This window comes from Tympanuchus pallidicinctus, unplaced genomic scaffold (genome assembly GCF_026119805.1).
Source record: "Tympanuchus pallidicinctus isolate F22 unplaced genomic scaffold, pur_lepc_1.0 scaffold3, whole genome shotgun sequence".
Lineage (NCBI taxonomy): Eukaryota > Metazoa > Chordata > Aves > Galliformes > Phasianidae > Tympanuchus > Tympanuchus pallidicinctus.
The window spans coordinates 82,578,302-82,600,135 of NW_026294747.1; the positions used below are offsets into that span (position 1 = coordinate 82,578,302).

At 39.2% G+C, this 21,834-nt stretch overlaps 1 protein-coding gene across 7 annotated transcripts in view; it reads left to right on the top strand.

The window, feature by feature from the left end:
• The window catches only part of DYNC1I1 (dynein cytoplasmic 1 intermediate chain 1), a 181,513-nt gene that overhangs the window by 34,468 nt on the left and 125,211 nt on the right, over positions 1 to 21,834 (top strand). For 4 of the 7 annotated variants that reach the window (XM_052692390.1, XM_052692392.1, XM_052692393.1 and 1 more), the window contains exons 5-6: positions 2,171 to 2,230; positions 6,594 to 6,709. In XM_052692390.1, coding sequence (XP_052548350.1) covers positions 2,171 to 2,230; positions 6,594 to 6,709 — 176 coding nt within the window. The remainder of the gene's footprint in view (positions 1 to 2,170; positions 2,231 to 6,593; positions 6,710 to 21,834) is intronic. The other 3 variants (XM_052692394.1, XM_052692397.1, XM_052692396.1) reach the window with 1 other exon arrangement.

Sequence of the window (21,834 nt, forward strand, 5' to 3'; positions counted from 1 at the left end):
GTGGCTAAAAGGTGGCTGTGGGGTCAAATGAACTTTTTTACATGTAGAATTCCATCAAAAGGTATTGCTTTTCTCATATTTTGGGGATCTGAGTGCTGATAGTGTAAGATCTCTAAATTTAGATAACCGGCTCAGTATGAGATAAATATGCTCTCTTGTAACGGGTCTGGATTCTCAGAATTGGAATATAAGGGTTCTAGCTCTTTAAAGACCTGTTGTTCCTGTTTTAATCACACGATAATAGTTTTTCTTTTGGAATAGTCTTTACCTCTTGGGAAATTTTGTACGTTTGGAAATAAATGAAGAGGAAAAAGAACTGAAATGAGTTATGTATGTTTTCTTGTAAGCGTTTTGAAAACCCAGATGTGCGTGTACAAGTAGCCCCTGGGTAGATATTACAGTGGAAATGGGCATATGCATAGCAAGTCCTCTTAGGCATTGCTGACCTTGGTTCCATTGTAAGTCATTCTCCCACAGATAGCCTTTTAATAGTGTATAGGTACTACATTAACCACTGATGCTTTTGCCTTGTCTGCCTTCAGATCCCTGTGACCACTTTCATTTCCGTTGTACTTGAGCTACAATCAAGTAATGAGGAAAAAAAAAAGTCTGTTCTTTCTTACTATTGTTTTATCTCTGATCATTTTATAATAGTGTATAATAGTGTTTTATAATAGAATAATAATAATTCATTTTGGAGAAACTTTCTGTATTGCTGTAGTCTTTTGAACCAATACACATCACTACAGATCAAAAGAACTTGAGGGGAATAAGCACCCTTGCATTGCATGGGAAAGCAGTTTCATGTGAAAGTTCTTCATTCTTTTTGTACATGCAGGATGTCTGGAGAGATTTATCATTAACATTGGTAATAGTTTATTGAATATAGGACAGCGTAATTGTATGGTTTTAAGAAATCTATTTCTAGTCTAATTAAATAACTTGTTAGTTTATGTGAATGATTCACTGTCGGAATTTGCTATTGTTGCAGAAAGGCTCTGTGTGAATTGAGCCTGGTTGGATATGTGGCTGTTCTTGTCTGAGTGTGGTCAAAGTATATTCTCTGTATCCTCAAAACTTGCATTGAAAAGAAATGAGTGGAGTTTTAAATTTTGAGGACTGATGTTACCTAACGTGCCTGTATGATTTATTTGTTTTAGTGGAAGAGTGCTTTCCTTTTCTTTAGCCTCTACTAGCGAGAACATTGCATAATTCAGTGCTCATATGAAAGGAAAAGGTGTTCAGGAGCCGAACTTGTACTTCTGATGCTGTCATGGATTCTGACAGCTCTCTTATCTATTAGATGTGGCTTCATTAGGGAGGAAGAATAAAGTAAAATCAAGAAATGGGCAGGCATTTTGAAAATGTTGATTTGAACATGTCAATTTTTGCATTTCTAAACCAGGGATTGGAAATATTTAATAGGACTCCATAAAAGCCCCGTGAGCGTTTGCAGTGTTTAAGAGATGTAGCTTGACAAGTTGCATTGCATTGCAAGGAACAACATCTTCACTTGAGACCGCATCTCTGGAGCACTCATATTATGTGTGTTAGATCCATGTGACAGTAGACTGTGATGACACTGTTAAAAGCAGATTTCCCCAGGTGTGCTGCTCCCCTCTTCTCCATAATTTTGATCTGGATTAAGAGGAATTTGTTGATTTGTCCCAGGTGCCTCCAGAATGTGGCAAAGCTGATGTCAGCATGTTCTTTGTTGTAGGATGTTTGTGCCCAGAGCACTTTTTCCAGTCCTAGGACTATAAGAAGGGCTAGACTGCTTACTCTTCAGTGGAATTTATGGCAAATCCATCTTATCATACAAACATGATCACAGTTAATTTTGCAAATTGTAAAATTGTAAATTTGTAAACTGTGCGTATTGAGTGCATCAGCCATAGTTAGAGGGTTTTCAGGAAAAACAAAATCATTAACCTATATCTGAGAGGAAACCCAGATCTCACTGTTTACTGATAATATGCAATTTTAATAAGTTGCCCGCTAACATCAGACCTTACAGGCCGTTACAGGCTAACACCAGACCTTGCACTTAGAGAGTGAATGTACGACATACGGCATGTAAGTAATGAGATGCGGTTTTGTTCATCCTTTCAGTTAATTCTATGTGTTCTTTTTTTCCCCCCTTGTGCTGCACGGCTGATTACCACCCTAGGACCTTGCAATGGGACACAGACCCCTCAGTGCTGCAGCTCCAGTCTGACTCTGAACTTGGGTATATGTCTGCTCTTTATGTTATTCATTTATCATTTCTTTGCAAGAGTTATGTTGCGAATGCTTCCCAGATGAGCTGTTTGTATGTGATTTTCATTTGCTTTGTTGACTCAGAAAGACCATAATTTAAGTTTCCTTTTTTCAGTTTCATCAGTAAGAAGCTTCAGCAAAGCCATCTTTGTGGAAAAAAACTACTACTTAAAGAAGCTCATGAAAGATAAGCTGCTATTTCTGTTGCCCGAAACACAATACAAATAACTATTTCATTACAGATGAAATGTTATTATTGTGGCACTTTAATGTGCATGTACAGCTACAGTGGTCTTGTTTGTACCTATTGATTCAGACTTCTCTTTCTGAATCATTTGCAAGGTACTTTCCCCCCTTCCTTCTTGTTTTTGTTGTAGTTATGTTGTTTCCACGTGCAATAACCCACATGCAATAACAATTTTCCCCTTTTCCTCAGGAGCTGTCTAGGCATTTATAATTGTATACTTAAATATGATCATAGTCCACTAATTGCCATTTAAGTTGAGTTCAGGTCAGTCGAGCATTACCTAATTATAATAGGGCTAAAATTAATATTCACCAGTTTGACATGGAACTTCTCTATCTTAACCATCTGAAAAAGTTGTTTAGGTAGCAGAATATAACTAGTGCAATTAAGAAGAGTAACAAATATGTTTATATTTCAAAAGGTCACTAAATTAAGGAAAAGAAGTTCATGTTTGTCATGAATATAGTTTAGCATCATCAAGAGAGGTCTGACAGCATGAAGGGGTTCTCTCTTATCTCCTGCGAGCAATCAAGGAAAATCAGAAACAATGGCTTTTCTAAATAGTATCTCCAGATCTAACATCAGCACCGTGCTATTGCTGAAGCTCCAAGTACATAGTCATGGCTTGGTAACAACAACAAAAAAAAAGCTTTAATAAGTTACTGAATTCTTTGTGGTCATTGAAGTTATCAGAGTGCGTTGGCAAGTGAAAATGCTGCTCACTACCATCTCAGACTGAATTTTACAGTCTCTTCTAAATGAGAAAATTGGATGCTGTATTTTCAACATAAGAGGCAGCAAAGAAGAGAAAATAAATAGTAAAGGAAAAATAGCAAGACCCGAAGACATGAAATGCCCACCTGCAGAGATATTTAGGATAAATTATTCCTCTGAAAAGGAAAGGTAACTGTCCTTCAAATTCTTCAGAACTTGACTCATAAGCAAAACCAAATCTCTGCACTGAATAAATTGTTTTGTCTATGAACAGATGGGCTTTCCTGTCTGAGTTTCCAAGCAAGTATCTTATTCTTCTGCAAGTTCTTTGTGTTTTCTCCCCAGCAATTCATGTGAAATTCATTCACCATTCTCTAGGCTTCAAGAAAAAAAACAGTTTTCCTTTAACGATTAAGTGACAGTGCTCCCACCTGCAGTTAGAGATGTTAGTGCTGTTTACCAGGAAAGGAAAGAGTCCAGAGTGCTTTCTAAATAGGCTTTCTCCACATCCAGAATGGTTAGGAATGCATTTATTTCCACCTGAGTGTGATATCAGGTAGATCTAACTTCTACAACATCACCTGATTCATACAAGAGGGGAAGAGTTTCTAAAGCGGTTTTGATGTGTTGGAAACCTTTTTGAAATCTCAGCTGCCCTCCCCAGAAGCTGGGATTGAAAGATGAGCACTCTCAGAAGCAAAAGTCCTCAAATGGCTGTGCAAGGCAAGATGGTTTGATTCTCATAAAGATAAGCCTGTGCTTAGAAGACCGCAAGTCTTCAGTCTTTTAGGAGCAGTAAAGACAGAAAAGGACAATGCCAATGAGTGAACCCATGAGCATGCTTCGTAAGTCCTTTGTCTTCTACAAGACAGAGTTAGACAGAGGACCATGTATTTCTCTGGTATATGGCTGTGAGACTAGATAAAAACACCATCATGAAAGAAATCCTGCAGTCAGGATGCAAATGATGTGTGTAGCTAAACACTTGACATCTTTCTTCTCCTACAGACAGAGGAATCAATTTTAATGCATAGGCTTTAATTACTGTTTTCCCACTGACATCCCATACACAGTTTCGAAAGAAACGCATCAGAGTTTGTGTGCTCTATAAGCTGCATATCCAAGAAATTGTAAATGAAAAGAATTATGAGTGTCTTGGTATGTATGGGAAATGAAACATTTTAGTGCTGCCGTAAAAGGGATTAGACTAGATTATTATAGCTCATATTTGGCAGAGCCTGTGTACTGAAAGGATGTTTCAGTTGTCCCTAAGTGCTTGGGACCAAGGTTTAGGTTGGCTTTTCATCACATAAGGACCATTACAGGTTGATTAGCAGGGTCAAAAAAAGGAAGACCATATTCCTTCTAATGAAGACTTCACAGTCTTAATCGGTTAGAGTGACACTATGCATTTAGACAACCATCAGCAGTTCCTGAATAATAAATGTTTTAGGTGAAAAATTAAACACATCCAAGCACAGTGCTCTGGGTGGTAGCTCACTTCTTAGCAGTCTAGACAGGAGCTAACCCAACAAGCAGTTAAATCCGCCTCTACATGAGGACTGATATTCTCCCATCCCTAACCAGTGAAAGAGATATGGAATGGCCTCAGGTGAAACTGTTGTTAGAATCAGGCGAGGTTCTGATTAGCTCTAGATTAGACACATGATTAATTAAAGCTGATACTTAACAGAAGCTCTTTCAATGAAGGAGGCTTAAGAATCTCAGTAGAAGGAATCAGATTGAGATGATTGAGGACTGATTGTGAAGGAAAATCTTTCAAACTTGATGTCGAAGGATGGAAAAGCATGTAAGATTTTTCTGGGGAAGATATTTATTAAAGCTTAAATTCATGCGTACTCTCATTTAAATTAGCTATAAGTGTACTACTGTTGCTTTTGTTAGCTGTTGCAGGTTCTTAAAGTGTATCACAAGCTACAGAAGTTTTCTGCCTCCTAGAGAGTTTTCAGGGAATCCATGCTCTTATCCACGTTGGCAAAGTTAGAGGTGTTTGTGAGGATAGTGAAAAAAAGAGGTTCAGAGCTGTAACAACCATTACTGCTCCAGTGGTCTATTATTTAATGTGGCTGATTCATACTGATTACCCACTGAATCAAATTGCATTCAGCTTAATAAAAACTCAGCCAGTAGAACAGATTAGAAAGATATATAGCTGATTCAGCCTTAACAAGCATAAGAGTTCAGTAGGTGTCATCCAATGATGACAGTTTTTTTTCAATACTCATTTTCTTTCAGACATCAGTGTTAACTGAATACCTTAACGGCTGTAAATGGATGAGATAAAAAATAAGTTTGACCTCTGTTCTTCCGACAGTCAGGAAGACAGAGAGGAAATGGATAATGCATATGAATTTTCTGCTTTTCCAAATTGCTCTCCTTAACAATGTGGCAGTTCAGAAACATTGTGTCTCTGAATTTATTTCCTGTAAATGTGTAAGCACACTTGCACATGTTGATTGAGGCACCTGGACTTATTTAGCTCATCCGTTTATTATTTGCATATATATATTTCCTGCTGAAAGTTGGTGTGTTTTTTTTTCCAGTAAAAAAAAATTGACATCTTTGCTTATTTGCTTATTTTTCACTCACTACAGTCAAATAATATTCAGGAAACAAATTGATAATTTTTTTTCCCTCCTCTTTTGGGTGAACTGTGTACAACTAAAAGTGTTTGTAATCCTGCACAGCCATTTCTCTCCATTTTCCCTTACCCAGCTCCAGTGTTGGTTGGCTCTACTGACTTAGTTCACATGGCTCATTTAAAGTTAGGGGCGTAGTACAAAGAGAAGGTTCTGTCTGTTCCAGGTGTGTCTCAGGGCTCCACTTTAACCATTGCATTAGGACTCTAATGATCATGAACCTACAGCAAGTCCACTGCTATTAACCCCTGTGGAAAGGAGAATCTCTTTAAGGAAATTATGCACCCTGCTCTCTTACAGTTCAGCATATTTTACACCTACTGTGGCTCTTCCACTGTTGATTATCTCAGGCTGAGGAATGAATCTCTTGAACAGGCTGAATGTTGTAGTAATAACTGTGTGAAGGAGGAGAAAGGTTTGTTGTGTGTTGTGAGGGACGCAAGCAGGTTGTACCTTGCTCCTATGTACAGTTCCTCTCAGCAGCATAACCTAGACCCAGAGAGGTTTTAGTAACTGTATTTTATTATGGCAAGTGATTCCTGGATTAATTTTCCTCACTGTAATTAGGTTCTTTTCATACATAGTGTGTTGTGTTTCATCTTAGCAAACATTGAAGTATTTTTTAATCCTGTTCATAAAAGCAAACACTTTTGCTCCTGCTACTGACTTACACCTAACTGAACTAACCTTTTATGTCCTGTGTTCCATCTTAGACGCAGACTGCACAAACTAGGGGTGTCAAAGATTACCCAGGTTGATTTCTTACCTCGGGAGGTGGTGTCATATTCCAAGGAGACCCAGACACCTCTTGCCACGCATCAGTCTGAAGGTAAGATACCTTTTTTTCAAAAGCATTTTCATAGAAAATAAGTATTCAAGTAAGACTTTAAGAATGTAAGAAAATTAATGCTAAATCATAATATAGCCACTTACCCACGTATTTTCTGCAAGCCAGGTATTGTTTATGTGATTAATGGCTGTTCTGGTGAGAATAATTATAATAATGACTTTAAATTCAGGTGGAACCAAATTGCTTGTGCCTCACAATGGATAGTATAATGAGAACATATTTTCAAATAAATCATTATGAATATAATTAAAACCATGCTTTATCCCAATTTTCCTGCTTTCTCAAGGAAGTTATTCATTCCATGCTTTGTAAAGAGGCAGTGATGGAAAGTTGCCCTTGTGTATTTGGCCAGCGTAATTGTGTCACCCTTCAGAAGAGGAATCTTAGAAGTTAGTTTCACTTCATGCACTGAAAAAGGAGGCTTACATACTTTCACGTGGACAGTCCCATTTTTTTTTTCTGCTTACACAGTTGTGTTATCTGTACTCATGGAGCTGTTTGTTAGCTGTTTGGCTTTCCTGTTGATAAACAAGCATGGAGGTGAGGGATGAGGAGAGCATTTATCTAACTGTACTTCACAACTAAACCTGCTAGTGTTGAACTACTGAGAACTGATTGCGCATGAATTGAAACCATTTAAAGTGAATGTAAATAAATGAGCCTGATATAATTCTCACATTATTACTATCAGGTAAAAGAAGAAAAACTGTTGGCAGTCTTGGTTATAATTTTTGCTTAAGTTAATCAGATAAGACACTGTAGTGATAAACATAGTCAACTTTTCTTCTGCATCTGGATTGCCAGTTTTGCCTTTAAGATTCCTGAGCTATATAAAAATTGTACTTTTTCAGATCATGAGTTTACCTTAGTCATCTGTTGACTGATATGGTGCCTTCATGCATAAACAACACAGTTCGTTGGTTGCAGCTTGTTGAGCAGCATCTCATGACAGTTTTGCCTTATCAGAGGGAAAGGCTGTCTCAGAACCTCCCTTGTTCAGTTCAGCTCAGCTCATCTCTCCTTGTCAATCTGAGGGCTGCTGAAGCCTACAGTGAGTGGGACTTATTAACTGAGGCCACGCTTTCCCGACTTGAGAAAAACAGATTCTCAACTCTGGGAGTCATTGGTAGATAAGATGGAGGTGATACCCTTCTTTCCTAATGCAGTACCTTTACCCTCAGCAAAAGCTTATGGGTACAGGGAGTTGAAGACATGCCTTTTGTATCTCTCCCAGGCCTAAATATCACCAAAGCAGAAAATATCATCAAAGCAAAAATATCACCCAACCACTTCTCTCATGTGAGTGGGTGAGGAAGTAGAACTTATTTTCTTTTCAATCTGCTGCTAGGGAGTTCTGCATGCATGAATTGGCATGAATATCATCATGCATTATTAAAGAAGAGTTAGGAAAGTTTGGTTATTCAGTTGAAATGCTACGTAATTGGAAATTTGCTAGAGGATAAATAAGCTCTGTGATTTTGGTCTACTTAGTCCAATGGAAATCAGTTCTTAGGTTTTCAGTCTCCTAAACCTCTTTATGAATGCTGAGCCCTACATGCTGTCACTCTAAATCTGAACAGCAAACAGAGCAGTTCCTCAGCAGAGCAGTTTTGAGAAGTCTCTATGCTGTTCCTATGCATTCATGCGATAAAATATAGCCATTATCTTATCAAGAGAATGGTTCAGCCATTGCTGTAGTTACGTACTCAGTTATTTGGTATCTGAAGCCTTAAAGTTTGAAAAAGGAGAAAACAAGCCTCTTATTTACTTAGACAAGTCTGACTTCAGCTTTCAGAATTCACTCTTTTGCTGCTTATCTTGGACTCTGGAAATCACACTGTATTTTATAATCAGTCATACATTTGATTCTGGCTTGAAAGAAGACAACTAACAAAGGTACAGCTGGATGGAAAAATCTTGCCTGTATGGTAACTCACCAGGTTATTTTTCAAATGTTAATGTCAGGTTTTCTGCACCTTGTTTCTCAAAGAAAGAAAGAAACTCTGAAGTGTCTTAGACATACGTGGAGCTGAATGGATGTAGGCCTGTGTCATAATGGCTGCTCCTCTCCAATCTTTATGAAGCTCGTACAGGAAAGAAGGAAAGCTTCACTGTGATAAGTGAAGCTTATAAGTGTGGTGCCAGAGAGCCAGATGCTCTGAGCACTGTAGTCTCAGCTTGTCAGCTGCTAATTTTAGAAGAAATAATGTGGCATTATTCTTCACTGTGTAAAAACAGATTAACTCCTCTTTTCAGAACAGGTAATTTTCTTCATTTCTGAGGAATAATGACATGTCATTTCTCCCACCCACTCTATTATTTAGAGAGATGTGTATATGCATCATTCAACCCTTTGATCACAAGTACCTAATTCTTTTGCTTTATTTAGGTCACAGTAAGCTTCAGCCTTTTCTTTTCTTCCTTGTAGGATGACTTCAAAAACACCCAGATCTTGGCTCTGGAACCTAAGAAAAAAGCTCTCCTTACTTTTCTCCTCCTTCTTCTGTAATTGGATTTGAATTTAGGTATTTGTAGATGGAGACATTTCACTTGTGCTGCCTTTTCCATTCTGGAGTCAATTAAGATGTAGACTATGCCAAATATTTTCTGAGAAGTCTCTGGGACACGTTCCTTCACTCTGCAGAGATGTTCACATTGTGCCAGAATGGCAGCCTTCAATGGCTGGACCCTGCATATCACTGCAGAGCTACCCTTTGTGAGGGCACACCTGGAAGAAAGCAGCAACAGAAGAGTTGTGTTCTGACCACTGCCCAGGGTGAATCTCTCAGTGGTGTGAGTGGGTGGAAGGAGATATATGTGTTTGCCTGGAAGCTAATTTTTCAGATAGTAAAACACCCAAGCTCTGCTGGGTGCCTATCTCAGCTCCAACCCAATTTTCCTACTCTTTGATGAGCCAGGAAATGTATTCTCTGAGGGAAACTGCACTGTCCCCACATTGAGAGGTACTCCTCTCAGCTGCTACCCATCTCAAAACAAGGTCTGGAAGCACAAAGATTTGGATAGCTGGCCAGTATCAGGAATGCAGTTATTCTTGTTTCATCAAGTTGTAACTACTTGTTCAACTAAATGGGATGTTTTCAATTTCCTGACTTCCCAGACTATCTATGAAAGTAGATTTGTCTGAAATGCATTTCTAGTAAAGGCTAGATCCCTTACAAAGAGGAATGAAATTTGAATTTCTAGTACAGTGGATCTCCTTTTTACTTCGCATCTTTAACAAGTGCTTGTCCATGTGAGAAAAGCTGATGTGTTACCATACTCACTTCATGAGCAAGATTACCTCATCTTATGTCACAAATGCTTGCCCAGTTCTAGGAAAGTACACAATTCAGATCTTTGCTCCAGCTGTTTATCTGTTGTATTCAAATAATGAGAATGTTTCAGTTGCAAGGGAAAAAATAAAATAAACTCTCTTCTGTTTGAACATAGACCAGTATGAAGTGTCAAAACAGGTGAAATTTCAGAGGCTGGGTTAGTTTCTGCATCTCTTTAACACTGTAATTTCCTGAACTTATGTTCCAGAAAGCTGTCCTTTTTAAAGCGCTGAAGGAGGAGAAAGGGATTCTGCTCACAGTCTAAGGTTCAAAGACTAAGATGTGTGAATTTAGATATTTATGTGGAAAAATGACTGGTAGGATGGAACCAAAGATCTCCTTAGAATCCAGTGACTGCTTTGACTAGGTCTTCACTGATGAGCATAATAGCAGAGAGCTACATGGAGCCATGTTAGTGTAGATTTCTCATTTCCACTCACTGTTGAATAAATTATAAGTGTCATACACTGACACTATATGAGGGCTGTGTCCTATTTAAAGTTTTGCAAATCAGACAAAGAATGACTTTGGACTAACATGCCCAGTGTCTGAAAAAATGAGTCTGGGAGTTGGGCTGAGATTCTCAGGTTTAAATAGCATGGAACTTTGACTGTGTTTGTCCCTTAAGGCAATGTACAGCAGACTGTGTGCCATGCGTGCTGCACTAGTGACCAGCTCAGCTATAGCTTTGTGAATGCATGTTTTGCTTAAGAAGTGCCAGTCTGAGAACTGAACAAGATCATACCTGAGCCTCCCATGCCCAATCTTTCTGGAGCTCACAGATCAGCAGCTAGGGATTAAGTTAAAGAGGTTACTTTGGCTTTTCCCTTCTAGAGAATCTTATAGCTCAGTCCAGTCTGAAGAGTGCAAGGCAAGTCTTCACCCAAGAACAGCTTTGAACTCCAAATTTAATGTAAAATACAGACACATTTCTGCATTGCCATACACGCAGCATGTGTGTCAGGATGGATGAAAATATGTGTAATGGAAAAGCACTGGATGTATCTGGGAGAAAATCAGAGACCCTCTGTAGTAAACGAGGGTATTGGAAAACAGAGCAGTACTGGGATAGAAATAACTACTTAAAAAAAAAAAAAAAGGAGACAACTTGAAAATGAATGAATCCTACAATTGAGTGTCTGGTTTTAAAGAGGCAGAACCTTATTATTGTACTAATGGACACTTTTTTTTTTTTTTTTTTTTTTTTTTTTTTTTTTTTTACAAAATTAAAGATCTATCCTGGGCCTTACCATATATCGCTGGTGGTTTTAGCTAAGTATTAACATCTAGTTTGCCTTTTCTTCTCAAACCTCAGTCCACCAGGGTCAAACTGTGGATCTCAATAGCTGACCTAAACTCCCTAATTCAAAACTGCTTTGTTTGATTAAATCAACAAAGCTTATTTTGTACAGTTGTACCAGACTGTACAAGATTGGCTGTGATTAAAAAGATGAAGATTTCAGGCATTGTGCTGTACAGCAGTCTTTCAGTTTCTCTTTCATTCTGTCAGGGCTGCATCCCCTTTTCTAGGCAATAAGATTTCAAAGGTGGGACTGTTTTTTTGTTGTTTTTTTTTAGATTTAAATTATTCATGAAGTCTTTCAAAGGCATTCAGGCAGCTCCCTCTGGTGGTGCAATGATGAACCAACGCACCGAGCCTGAGGGATGCTGGAGGGGAGGAAGGGGTACCAGTGTTGCTGGTGCAGAAAAAGCATCTGCCTTATCTTTGAGGCAAGAATTGTATTTATTAGAAGGTGCCTGAGTTGTGTGACTGAAAAGCTGTATGACTGTGAGTGATGATGAATGAAATGTGAGAAAAGACCAAATTACTGTATTGTATACAACAGCCAGGTTAGGTAGGACCTACCAGGTATGGTGGGTCTGTGTGCCAGTGTGCGACTCGGAGCAAACCACAGACAGTATGTGAATATCTGTAAAGCTTAATATCTGTAAATTATTCTACCAGCAGCTCAGCGGAATTTTCAGTAGTAGGGAAATAAGGTAGAGCTTGGCTTTGGAAAATGTCTCTATGTCAATTCCTGTGCAGAATAATATACTTGACACTGACAAAGATTTCTTCTGGGAGGAAGAATGAAGACGATGTGGTCATTCTCAGGCTTGGCATTTAGTAGCAAGAGAAAACAACAGATATTTAATCTCCTAAAATATTCAATACATGGGCTAAAATAGGATTTCGGTAAGACAATCCCAGTCCTTTTGTAAAAGCTGACCTGTTGCATGCATGGCCTGTTGCTGTATTTATTAGCGATAGTTGTGCAGTATTTGCACTCATTCCCTGTATTTCTCCCCTGTCCTCTCTAAAGACTTCTTGAGAAGGGTATTTCTCGCACTCAGAGTGGTTTTCGGTAGAGAACCCTCTTAATGCTGAACTGTTTTGATCGGGCAGATTGGAGAATTTTTTAAGCATTAGTAATTCTCTGGGAGGGAGCTGTCTAGTAAGAAGTGATTTAACAGAGACAAGATTGGTTCTGGCTACACACAGTAGGAGATTTGTGAGGGGAAAGCTTTTTTAGGGAGCTAAGACTTCTTCCTGATCTAAGACTTCCATCATTTCACTGCATGGGGACACAAGGGTAATTTGGCTCTTTGTGACTCCTCCACAAAACCTGGAGTCAGGAAACAGTTAAGAGGCTGTTACTTCTTTGGAGGGGACAGTTGTGTGACTGTAACACTGCATATGAAAGAAATACTGCTGCAAAGTCACTACAGGTTGCATGGATCCTGCTCTGACACCCCTTCTTGCAGATCCTGCTTGATCTTAATGGATGATCCATGCTGTGTATGCTTTTGAGCAATTGGATCTCATAAAAAAAAGAGTTGGGAAGCTACTGTATCCTAGAATAAAACAAAAATACTGTAGTCAGTCCCCTTGTGCAGAACACAGTCTGCTCCTTTAGCTTCAGTGGAAAATGTGTAATTTAATGAGATTCTGGTACATCTGGCGTCACTTGGTGGAAAATGAGCTCTGCTTTTAGCAGTCTTGACCTCAAACTCTTTTAACTAGCTGCAAGTCATCTCTTTGTGCCTTTGACCCATCTTTTTGTCCTGACATATGAAACTAGCAGTGATCCATGAATTCAGAGAGAAGCCCAGTAACACCTGTATGCAAATTGCATCTTTTGTTGGCTGAAAAGGAAAACTTCCCTGTAAGTCTCTCCTCTCTGGAAAAGATCCTGGCTGTGTTTTACATGTAAACAGCTGCTGATTTGTTAGGTGTTCTCCTCAAGCAACCAATTAGTTCTAAACTTATTTGCAAATATATAACTATCAATATATTAGAATTGAGAGCTCTAAACAGGAGAACAGAAGGAAACTATCCCACTAATGAACAGCACCAAGATTTGTGGAGTCAACAGTCAGTGAAAACACAGAAGACGTTTTTTCTCTATTGCCGTTTTCACATGTTTCTAGTTCTCACTTTACCATATTTCTGATTTTAGTGGTATTAGACTATGCTTTAAATTAAATGTGTTTACTGTTAAGATTGTAAGTTATGTATATGGAAAATATAAAAGTGGGGGGAAAGTCGGGTTAATAGGGCTTCCAATATAACAGTGAAGGCACAGGTTTTCATTTTCTTCAGAAACTAAGTGTGCTTATTTCTACCATCCCTATAATTCTTTCTTTAGCATACTGGATGATGGCTATTCAGTATATACAAGGAAATTAATACTGGGCACCTTCTATTGCATGTTCAGTGAGCTTTGGCAAACCCTGGCTTTGTAACGTCAACCAATTCCGCTGGAATTAAAGACAAGATTAAGAAAAACGTGAATTGCAGAAGTAGCAGTTATTAATCCTCAGTGCTCTAATTAGCGCTTAATCTTTCTAATCCCATAAGTAGATACAAAATCATTGCTGAAATAGACACAGGCTGTAATGTAGAAAGCCCTTAATTAGTAGTGTAAAAAAGAGGTACTGAAAAAAAAAAAGCACTGTTCTGTTACTTCACACTACTCAGTTTGTTTCTTGGCGCTGGTGACTCAAAGGAAAAAGATTCACGTGCCAAAATCCCCTCCTCTATTTTAACCCATGCTACTAATGCACTGGATCAAAAATTATGCAGCTGAAAATTCTCCCGTTTATCAGCTTTCTGTCTTCAATTCTATAGCCAAGCCACAGCTTAAAAAGCTGGCCAATTGTGCCCCTTTATAGTCCTCTTTAATTGGCTCATTTCCATAGGAGAGGCCACCTGCTCTGGATAGAATGTCAGCTGCTTGCTCTCAGACTAACCGGAGAGGGAGCCAAGTGGCTGGGTTGGGTGAAATGAAGAGGGTTTGCCACGTGCCTCCTTAAAGATAAATGGGGATGCACTCCAAGCTGGGTTTTTGTTCACCAAGTGCATCTTCACACCTGGGTAGGACCCTCCCAGGGCAGCTCTGGGTCTCCCTTCTCTCTCCCAAAAACTTCTTCCAGGGCCACGCAAAGCCATGCTTTATTTACTGTGATGACAACTTGTGGATCTTTTCTGTAGTATTTGAGAATTCCTCCTTCAAAGTCAGCAGTAGCTGGATCCTTTCCTGAGAATCCTTTGACTTGCTCACATGCACTCTCAAGAGTTATTATGAAGACTGAAGAAACTTATAATGAAATGGATGTGTCAGTGAAGTGAAAGTCTCAATGTGAATTCTCACTGGTCACTGTTAATAGAGGATGGAATTCTCTTTTGCTGCAATACAATAGACTGTGTCCACAATGTCATTTTTTAGCCAGGCACTAGCTGCTGCTTCCCTATCTATCTTAAATAAACTTAACATAAATTCACATTAAGCCACAATTAATTCAGATGTATGTCCTAACCATTATCCTCCAAAAGAATGCTTTCTTCTTCCTGCAATTTAGTTTCTACTGAAGACACATAGAAAGTGAATAAATAATCATTATTTTTCTAAAATGCTTGGCATTCAAGCTATGAAGTTTCACAGTTATTTAAAGTCTACAATTGCATTGTTGCTGTGGATACTTTTTTCTTTTCTTCGCCCCACTTGCCATGTAATGCTTGCCACTTCAGAGCTCAAAATGCATTCAGTTCTTCTAAGCTTGGCAGGAGCAAATCCTTGCACTTATGAAAAGCACCACTGGTTGGTTTTTGAGGATTCTTGCAAGTCTCATTACTTGATTCTGAGCTGAACACTTCTGAAGGTCTGGCCCCCAGCTGTAGATCTTGAAAATTTTTTAAATTTTATCCCTTGGTGATGGTTATTTCTTATTTCAGTTCTAGTTACCTCTATCCAGACATTCAGGTCCTACTCTTCCTCTCCTAGGCACCAGTTATTCAGCCATAATGTGCTTAAAACAACCACCCATCTGCTATGAAACTCAGAAGACACTGAAGATTTTGCCTTGTGGTCTTTGCTATGCTTTCTAGAGCTAGAAAATTTGGTGATAGATTCCATTCTTTGGAGGACTTGCATTTCTGAGGATGCTGAGAAGTAATAGAAGCTTGCTTGCATCTGTAGTAGCAGCTTGCCTTTTTATCAGATCAGCGACACAGGCCTTGTTTCTGGTGATCAGCCTCGAATTGGCCTGTGCCAAATGGTATGGACTGGGTCATTGCATCCCATATTAAAAGCTTAGAAGCTTTTGGAGCAGTCACTTCTTGCTTCTCAGCAGGCGATCTAATCATCTTGTATAATGAACTGTTCGTGCAAGTGAGAGACATACTTGGTGGAATCATTTGGTTGGATGATTCGGGCCAAGAAGGGGGAACCTAGCACAACTTTATGAGGCATGGCCTCAATCCAGACTGTCCTTCAATCTTTGCCCAGGTTTCTAGGCCAGTCAAACTACTCAGATTAGTTCAGATGTGAACTGGGCGGGGTATAATGAGTGCAATTCATAGTGGTCAGGAATAAGGGTTTATTCTTGTTTGCATTTTACCTTTTGCTAGATCAAGTAACGTGAAAAACTTGGATTTAGGGCTGAGCATTTCAGAACAGGTAGAATTCCTACAAGTTAGGCACTGAAGTGTTTGCATACATTTTAAGGATGTAGGAGTTTCTGCTTACACCAAGGTACAATAGATTTATGTCTGGGTCTTGATGCAGTCATGAAAAAATGGCCAGTGGAAAAAGTGAACTTAGGTTTTCAAGGACCGAATTACACTGTAGTGTGCAGGCATCAGTGCGTTGTTGACAATGTGTGCTTGGGAGGCATCAATCATGTGATTCCTGGGTTAAAGCATTGTGGAGTGAATAGGAGATGAATCAGGCAATCTTTGTCCTTTTATCTTTCTAGTTTATGGACTGAACAGTGTTAAAAAGTTAAAGATACATTCATGTAGTTATTTAAGTATTTACCAGTAGTTGTATCTACAGATCCAGTGCTTAGATTATCTTATCTATGTACCTGTATTATATCTATAGATGTACGGATACTTGATGATGGATTTAAAGGTGACCATCACAAGATCTCACCACTTGATAGTCTTGGGAAAAGTGCAATGCAGTAAATGTTAGGAGTCTTATCTTTGTTACAATCCAGATGTGTAATTCAGATCAAATCACAAACAGAGTTACCGTCACCAGAGAGACATACATGCATCTCTGTATTTACCCGTAGCAGAAACCACTAACAATTTAAACATGAACAAAGTAAATTTGGGGCAGTTGAATTTATTGTGATGTTTTGCTATCACAGAGCTACATGATCTGGCAGCATGAGAGATACTCGTACACAAGCTAGCCGGTTACATCCTTGTTGAGATATTGCTGTATTGCCGTGTGATCATATGTAATGGCTCCACCTTTAGGTGCCTGACCTATTTGTGTGGCAGGTCTGTGGTCAGAAGAGTGAGATAGACCCTTCTAGAAGGCCTTTATCCTAACAGCCATCATATTTACCATAACACTGAAAGAATTACCTTCCATTTTGTGCCTTTCTCCTTTGCTTACAGAAATTAGCCAATATATTTCAATTACAAGCTTCGTTTTTGGATGGCTGAAGTTAGACAATTCGCACCATTTTGTGATGACAATGTGGACAAATGCATTATGCCATGTTTTTTATCAACTGCTGAAACAGTTCTGGGACTATTATTACTGTTATTTGTTTTCTTCATCTCCTTTGTCTCTTACCTTTGAAGTTGCTTGTATCTATGTGAAAGGGAGGTAGAAAAGCAGGCGTCTGATTTTCCTTTGAAACCTGTGTGATTGAGGGCAGCACTTCTATGGTTGATATTTAAGCAACTGGAATGAGAAAAAACAGAAAAATGATTTTGCTCTTCTGTTTCTTTGACTATGTAGTGCTTCATTACTAGTCGGAATTCTTTACTGTGTAGACTCAATACTTACTGTAGCACATGCTATGCACTAACATTTTGGTCTACCGAGCTGGTATTTGTATTGTATAAAAGCTCAAATGCATCTTTCTGTCACATCTCGCTTGAGGCATATGTCTTACAGTAATGGTGGAACTAACGTCACTCAAATTCTTTGATCTAAAGAGCATTGAACATCAAGTGGATACAAGTCTAAGACTTAGAGCACCACAACTACAAAATGGACAAAAGAACTACAGGCCTGTTTGCTGAGGTGTAGGATGGAGAATATACACACAGCTACTCTTTCCCTACTTTTGACAGTAATAAGTATGTTGTGTTACTGCTCATGTGACCCATTATATTTCTTGTATTTTGACAACGTACAAAAAATGCAGACCCTCCCTTAGGTATTAACTATGCAGTGAGCATGTTTTTGTAGCTAATTACTGAATTAGTTATTTCTGGTTTGCAGTTATCTTTAACATGTCTGGATGAGGAATGGTTAGTAAAAGTAACTTTGCAGTTTCACAGTTCATCAGCCTGAGATAATTTAGTAACAAAGACTTGTGTTGCAATCGGGGAGAGGACTCCCACTGACTTCAATGGTACCAGGACCAAAATGAAGTGCTTGCCATGAGTCTAAATAGCTGACATTGTCACTGACTCATCATGTGAAGCCCTTCAGTACATTGTGGAATCATTTTATTTGGATTTGATTAAACATAAAAGTATTTTGCAAGGCTTTTCAGCTTTGAAAAACAAAGTCATTTACATAAGAGCTAAGCAACCACATAGCTATCCTCTTTTACCCTAGTTAATAGCCCTAATCCTGCAAATATTTATTCATGGTTTTAGTTCTGTACTCATGATTATTCCCTCTGGAATATATGATTTTCTATAGGCATGTGTATGTTTGCAGTAGGAGGTCTGGTGCTGCAACATTCATTTGTTGTATATGGCTTTGGTGATAGACTGTAAACACTGAAGGACAGTGTAAATGTATGTGTGTGTATGTGCCTGTCTTTTAAGGGGAAAATATCTTTCTCACTTATGTTTTCAGGTTGATTCATTTTGCCAACTGCTAAAAATGTGCCTTTTATTATTAACACCTTTTATCAATCCAGTGAACAATAGAAACAGCAACTGTGCTCCAAGACCAGCCACATCTTGCAATAATTTATAAATGCTCCATATTAAAAATAATACACTTATTCAAACTTTTTCAAAATGTCCCAGTGTGAGTTAATGCTTTTGTATTATTATTAGTTTTGACAAACCTGATTGTGTGTTGGCCATTGTTAAAGGGATCTATCTGCTCCCACACCCACTGAGAGACAAAGAATTTTTAATGAATTTAATTAAAACTTTATGTGGTTTATGGTGTTCACCTCCAGCTGGTATGCCATTCTTCTCTGGTGAATGAAGTTTCCTCTAATGCGTAATGATGTGTTTTATATGAGGGATGTTTGAACCCCCTTCCTAGTAGCCCTGAGGTAGTTTCCATTGTATGACACAGTGGTGAAGTATTTAAAAGCAGGTCTCTTAAACTTAAGTGAATTATGTATATGGTTAAAATGCACATGCATGAGTGCATAGATATGAATCTTAAAATAAGTTCCAGAATCTTTTTTTTTTTTTTTTTCCCCAGAAATGGTCCTCATGGGCTAGCTTGCATGACCCATGCTGCTAAGCACTTGCCTGTACAAATGCCACATTGACATGAAAGGGTCTTGTTATTTGTCTGCTTGTTTTGGGAGTAGGAGATTTAATGAAGCGGTCCCCTTTTTTCAACACGTTGAAAACTGACATCTGAACCAGGCACAAGGTCCTGCTGTTGATGGGCACTCTTGGTCTCATGTAATAAAAATGAGCAACAATAACATGAGGATAGTCCTGTTAGCAAGTATTTCAGTGCATTTTATGAGACATATCAAGACACTGCAACAAGCTGGGTCATTCCCATGGCAAGTTAAAGTTAGTGGGGGAATTTTAGTCTTCTGAACCTCTCATGCTGGTGGAAGTTTTGTGCAGGTGCTCTAAGAAAGGCAGTGACCTGCCAGCCTTCCTACAAGCTGTTCAATGTATTCTGCTGAGAGGCAAGGTCTTACTAAAGGAGGTACAATGTTGATTTGTTTTAGGCACTTGATTTTCAAAATCTTGAGTCTGGGTGTGGCCAATCTGAAATACAGATCTGTCTTTCTGTGGTTCTTTGGAGACTCAGATCTTAGTTGTGCAAGAATCTTGAACCAGTTCTCCAGGGAATGAATGAATGAAACAAGATGTCTGCAACTAAAGGACTTAAGAAAAACTCACACTTGACAGGGAGCAGCACGATCCCTGGAGAAGTCTCGTTATCTGTGTCTATAAACTTTCAGTGGTTTTGCTGGGACCGGAAAAGCTTGGATGATTATGAAAAGAAGTCTTCAGAAGGGATGCTTCTTGTTCTCATGGTTGTGATGAATTTGACAGGAAGCTGGTTACAAAATCACCAAATGCCAGCATTTTCCTTTTATATTGTTGACCAACTTGTTGAGGTGGGGGCAGTCCTCCGTATGACCTCACTGGAAGGTGATTAAGAGAGGCTTTCAGGGAGGTGAAACTTCAGTGTATCAGCTGGAAAAACAATTATTACTGATTGTCAAGAGATACAACCTGCTTCTTGCAGGGAGGAATTTCAGGTTTTGAATAAATCTATGACATTTTACACAGTTTTCTAAGGACTACACGATAGTGATAAAAACTGTAAATCAGCACGTGTTCATCCAATTGATGAACAACCAAAATGATGTAGAAGAGGACTAGTCACAAGCTAAATCAGAAAAAAGCTTTGGAAAAAATAATAAAAAGGAGGACATTTGGCACTTAGAATGCCAAGGAGCTGAAGAGCTGCAGAAACATCATGAACTTAAAAAAATAACTGCTGACTGTGGAGATGGAGTAAGAAATAAGGCAGGCGGGTGAATAATAGATTGTAAAGGATGGGGAAATAGCAAAAGGAAAGTAGAGGATGTGTTGAAAACCACAAAGATGTTTTTGCATCCTATGAGCCAGCAGTGTGCCCTTGTGGCCAAGAAGGCCAATGGTATCCTGGTCCTGGGTTGCATTAGAAAGAACACTGCCAGAACCTTGAGTGAGGTTATCCTACCTCTTTATTCTGCCCTGATGAGGCCTCGCATGGGTCTCTGGGTCCAATTCTGAGCTCTACAGTACAGAAGAGGCATGGAGCTACTGGAGCAAGTACAGTGAAGAGCTACTAAAATGATGAAGGGACTGAAGCATCTCTCCTCTCAGTAAAGGTTGAGAGAGCTGGGCCTGTTCAACTCATAAAAGAGGTGGTTGGTTGTGGCAGGGATCTGATCAACATGTATGAATACCTGAAGGGAGGTTGTCAAGAGGATGGGGTCGAACTGAGTGAGTACAACCTGAAGCACAGAATTTCCAACTGAACATGAGGAACATCTTCTTTACTGTGAGGATGACAGAGCACTGGAACAGGCTGCCCAGAAAGATTGTAGAGTCTCCTTCCCTAGAGATAATCAAAAGCCACCTGGGCACAATCCTTGGCAGTGTGTTTTAGGGTACCCTACTTGCGTGTGGGGATTGGAATAAATGATCTCCAGAGATCCTTTCCAACCTCAACCGTTCTGTGATTCAGTATTTTCCTAAGAAATCAAGAGAATATTTCTGGAGGTGGCAATGTGGAAGGATGTGAGAAGCTGACATCCTGCACTGTAAGAAGTCTGACCATGGACTAATGAGTCATTTTGTTGCATTGCTTCTGATTCCAGATGCTCTGATTGTCATCTCCACTGCAGTTTTAAAGTAAAGTAAAGGAGTAGTAAACTTTACCTCATCAGCATACTCTTCAGAGGAGGTAAAGCTTCTGTCAGTCAACAGAGAGAGCTCTTGGACTGAATGAGCCAGCAGCTGAGCATGTGAAGATGTTCTGTCTTTAGGGGACTAATAAATGTATCAGGGTGGAGCTCATTTGGGTCCGTTGTCAGCTGCTGGATTAGACACTGTGCAGAGGCAGTGTACATCAAAGCAGCCCTGGTTTAAGCTGGGAGTGAAGATAGTTTCAGCAGAGCTGGATGAAAGGAAGGTCACACAGGTATGAGGTCAATAGGCAACATGGGGGCGTGCACTTCACGTCACAGTCAGTGCACCAGAAGCTCTATAGCTCACCTCTTGGTAAATCAGTGCTTCTGTTTGCCTTTGGTTAACATTATCAAGTGCTTAGGCTTTGGAGCTCCTATTATATTCCTTTTCTCTCCAACTCTAAAACAGTGTTATGTTTATCTAGAACTTTTTGTTCATTGAGTTACTTTTGATAAGCAGTATTAGGAATGGAGTAAAAGAAAACCTGAGATGTCCTTGTGCCCAGTTCTCCAAACTGCAACACAATACTCTTTCAAAGAAAGCAGGGCACTGGGTGATGAAGCATGGAGGGAAGAAGTGTCTTGGCAGGTAGTCAGGGTGCAGCCAAG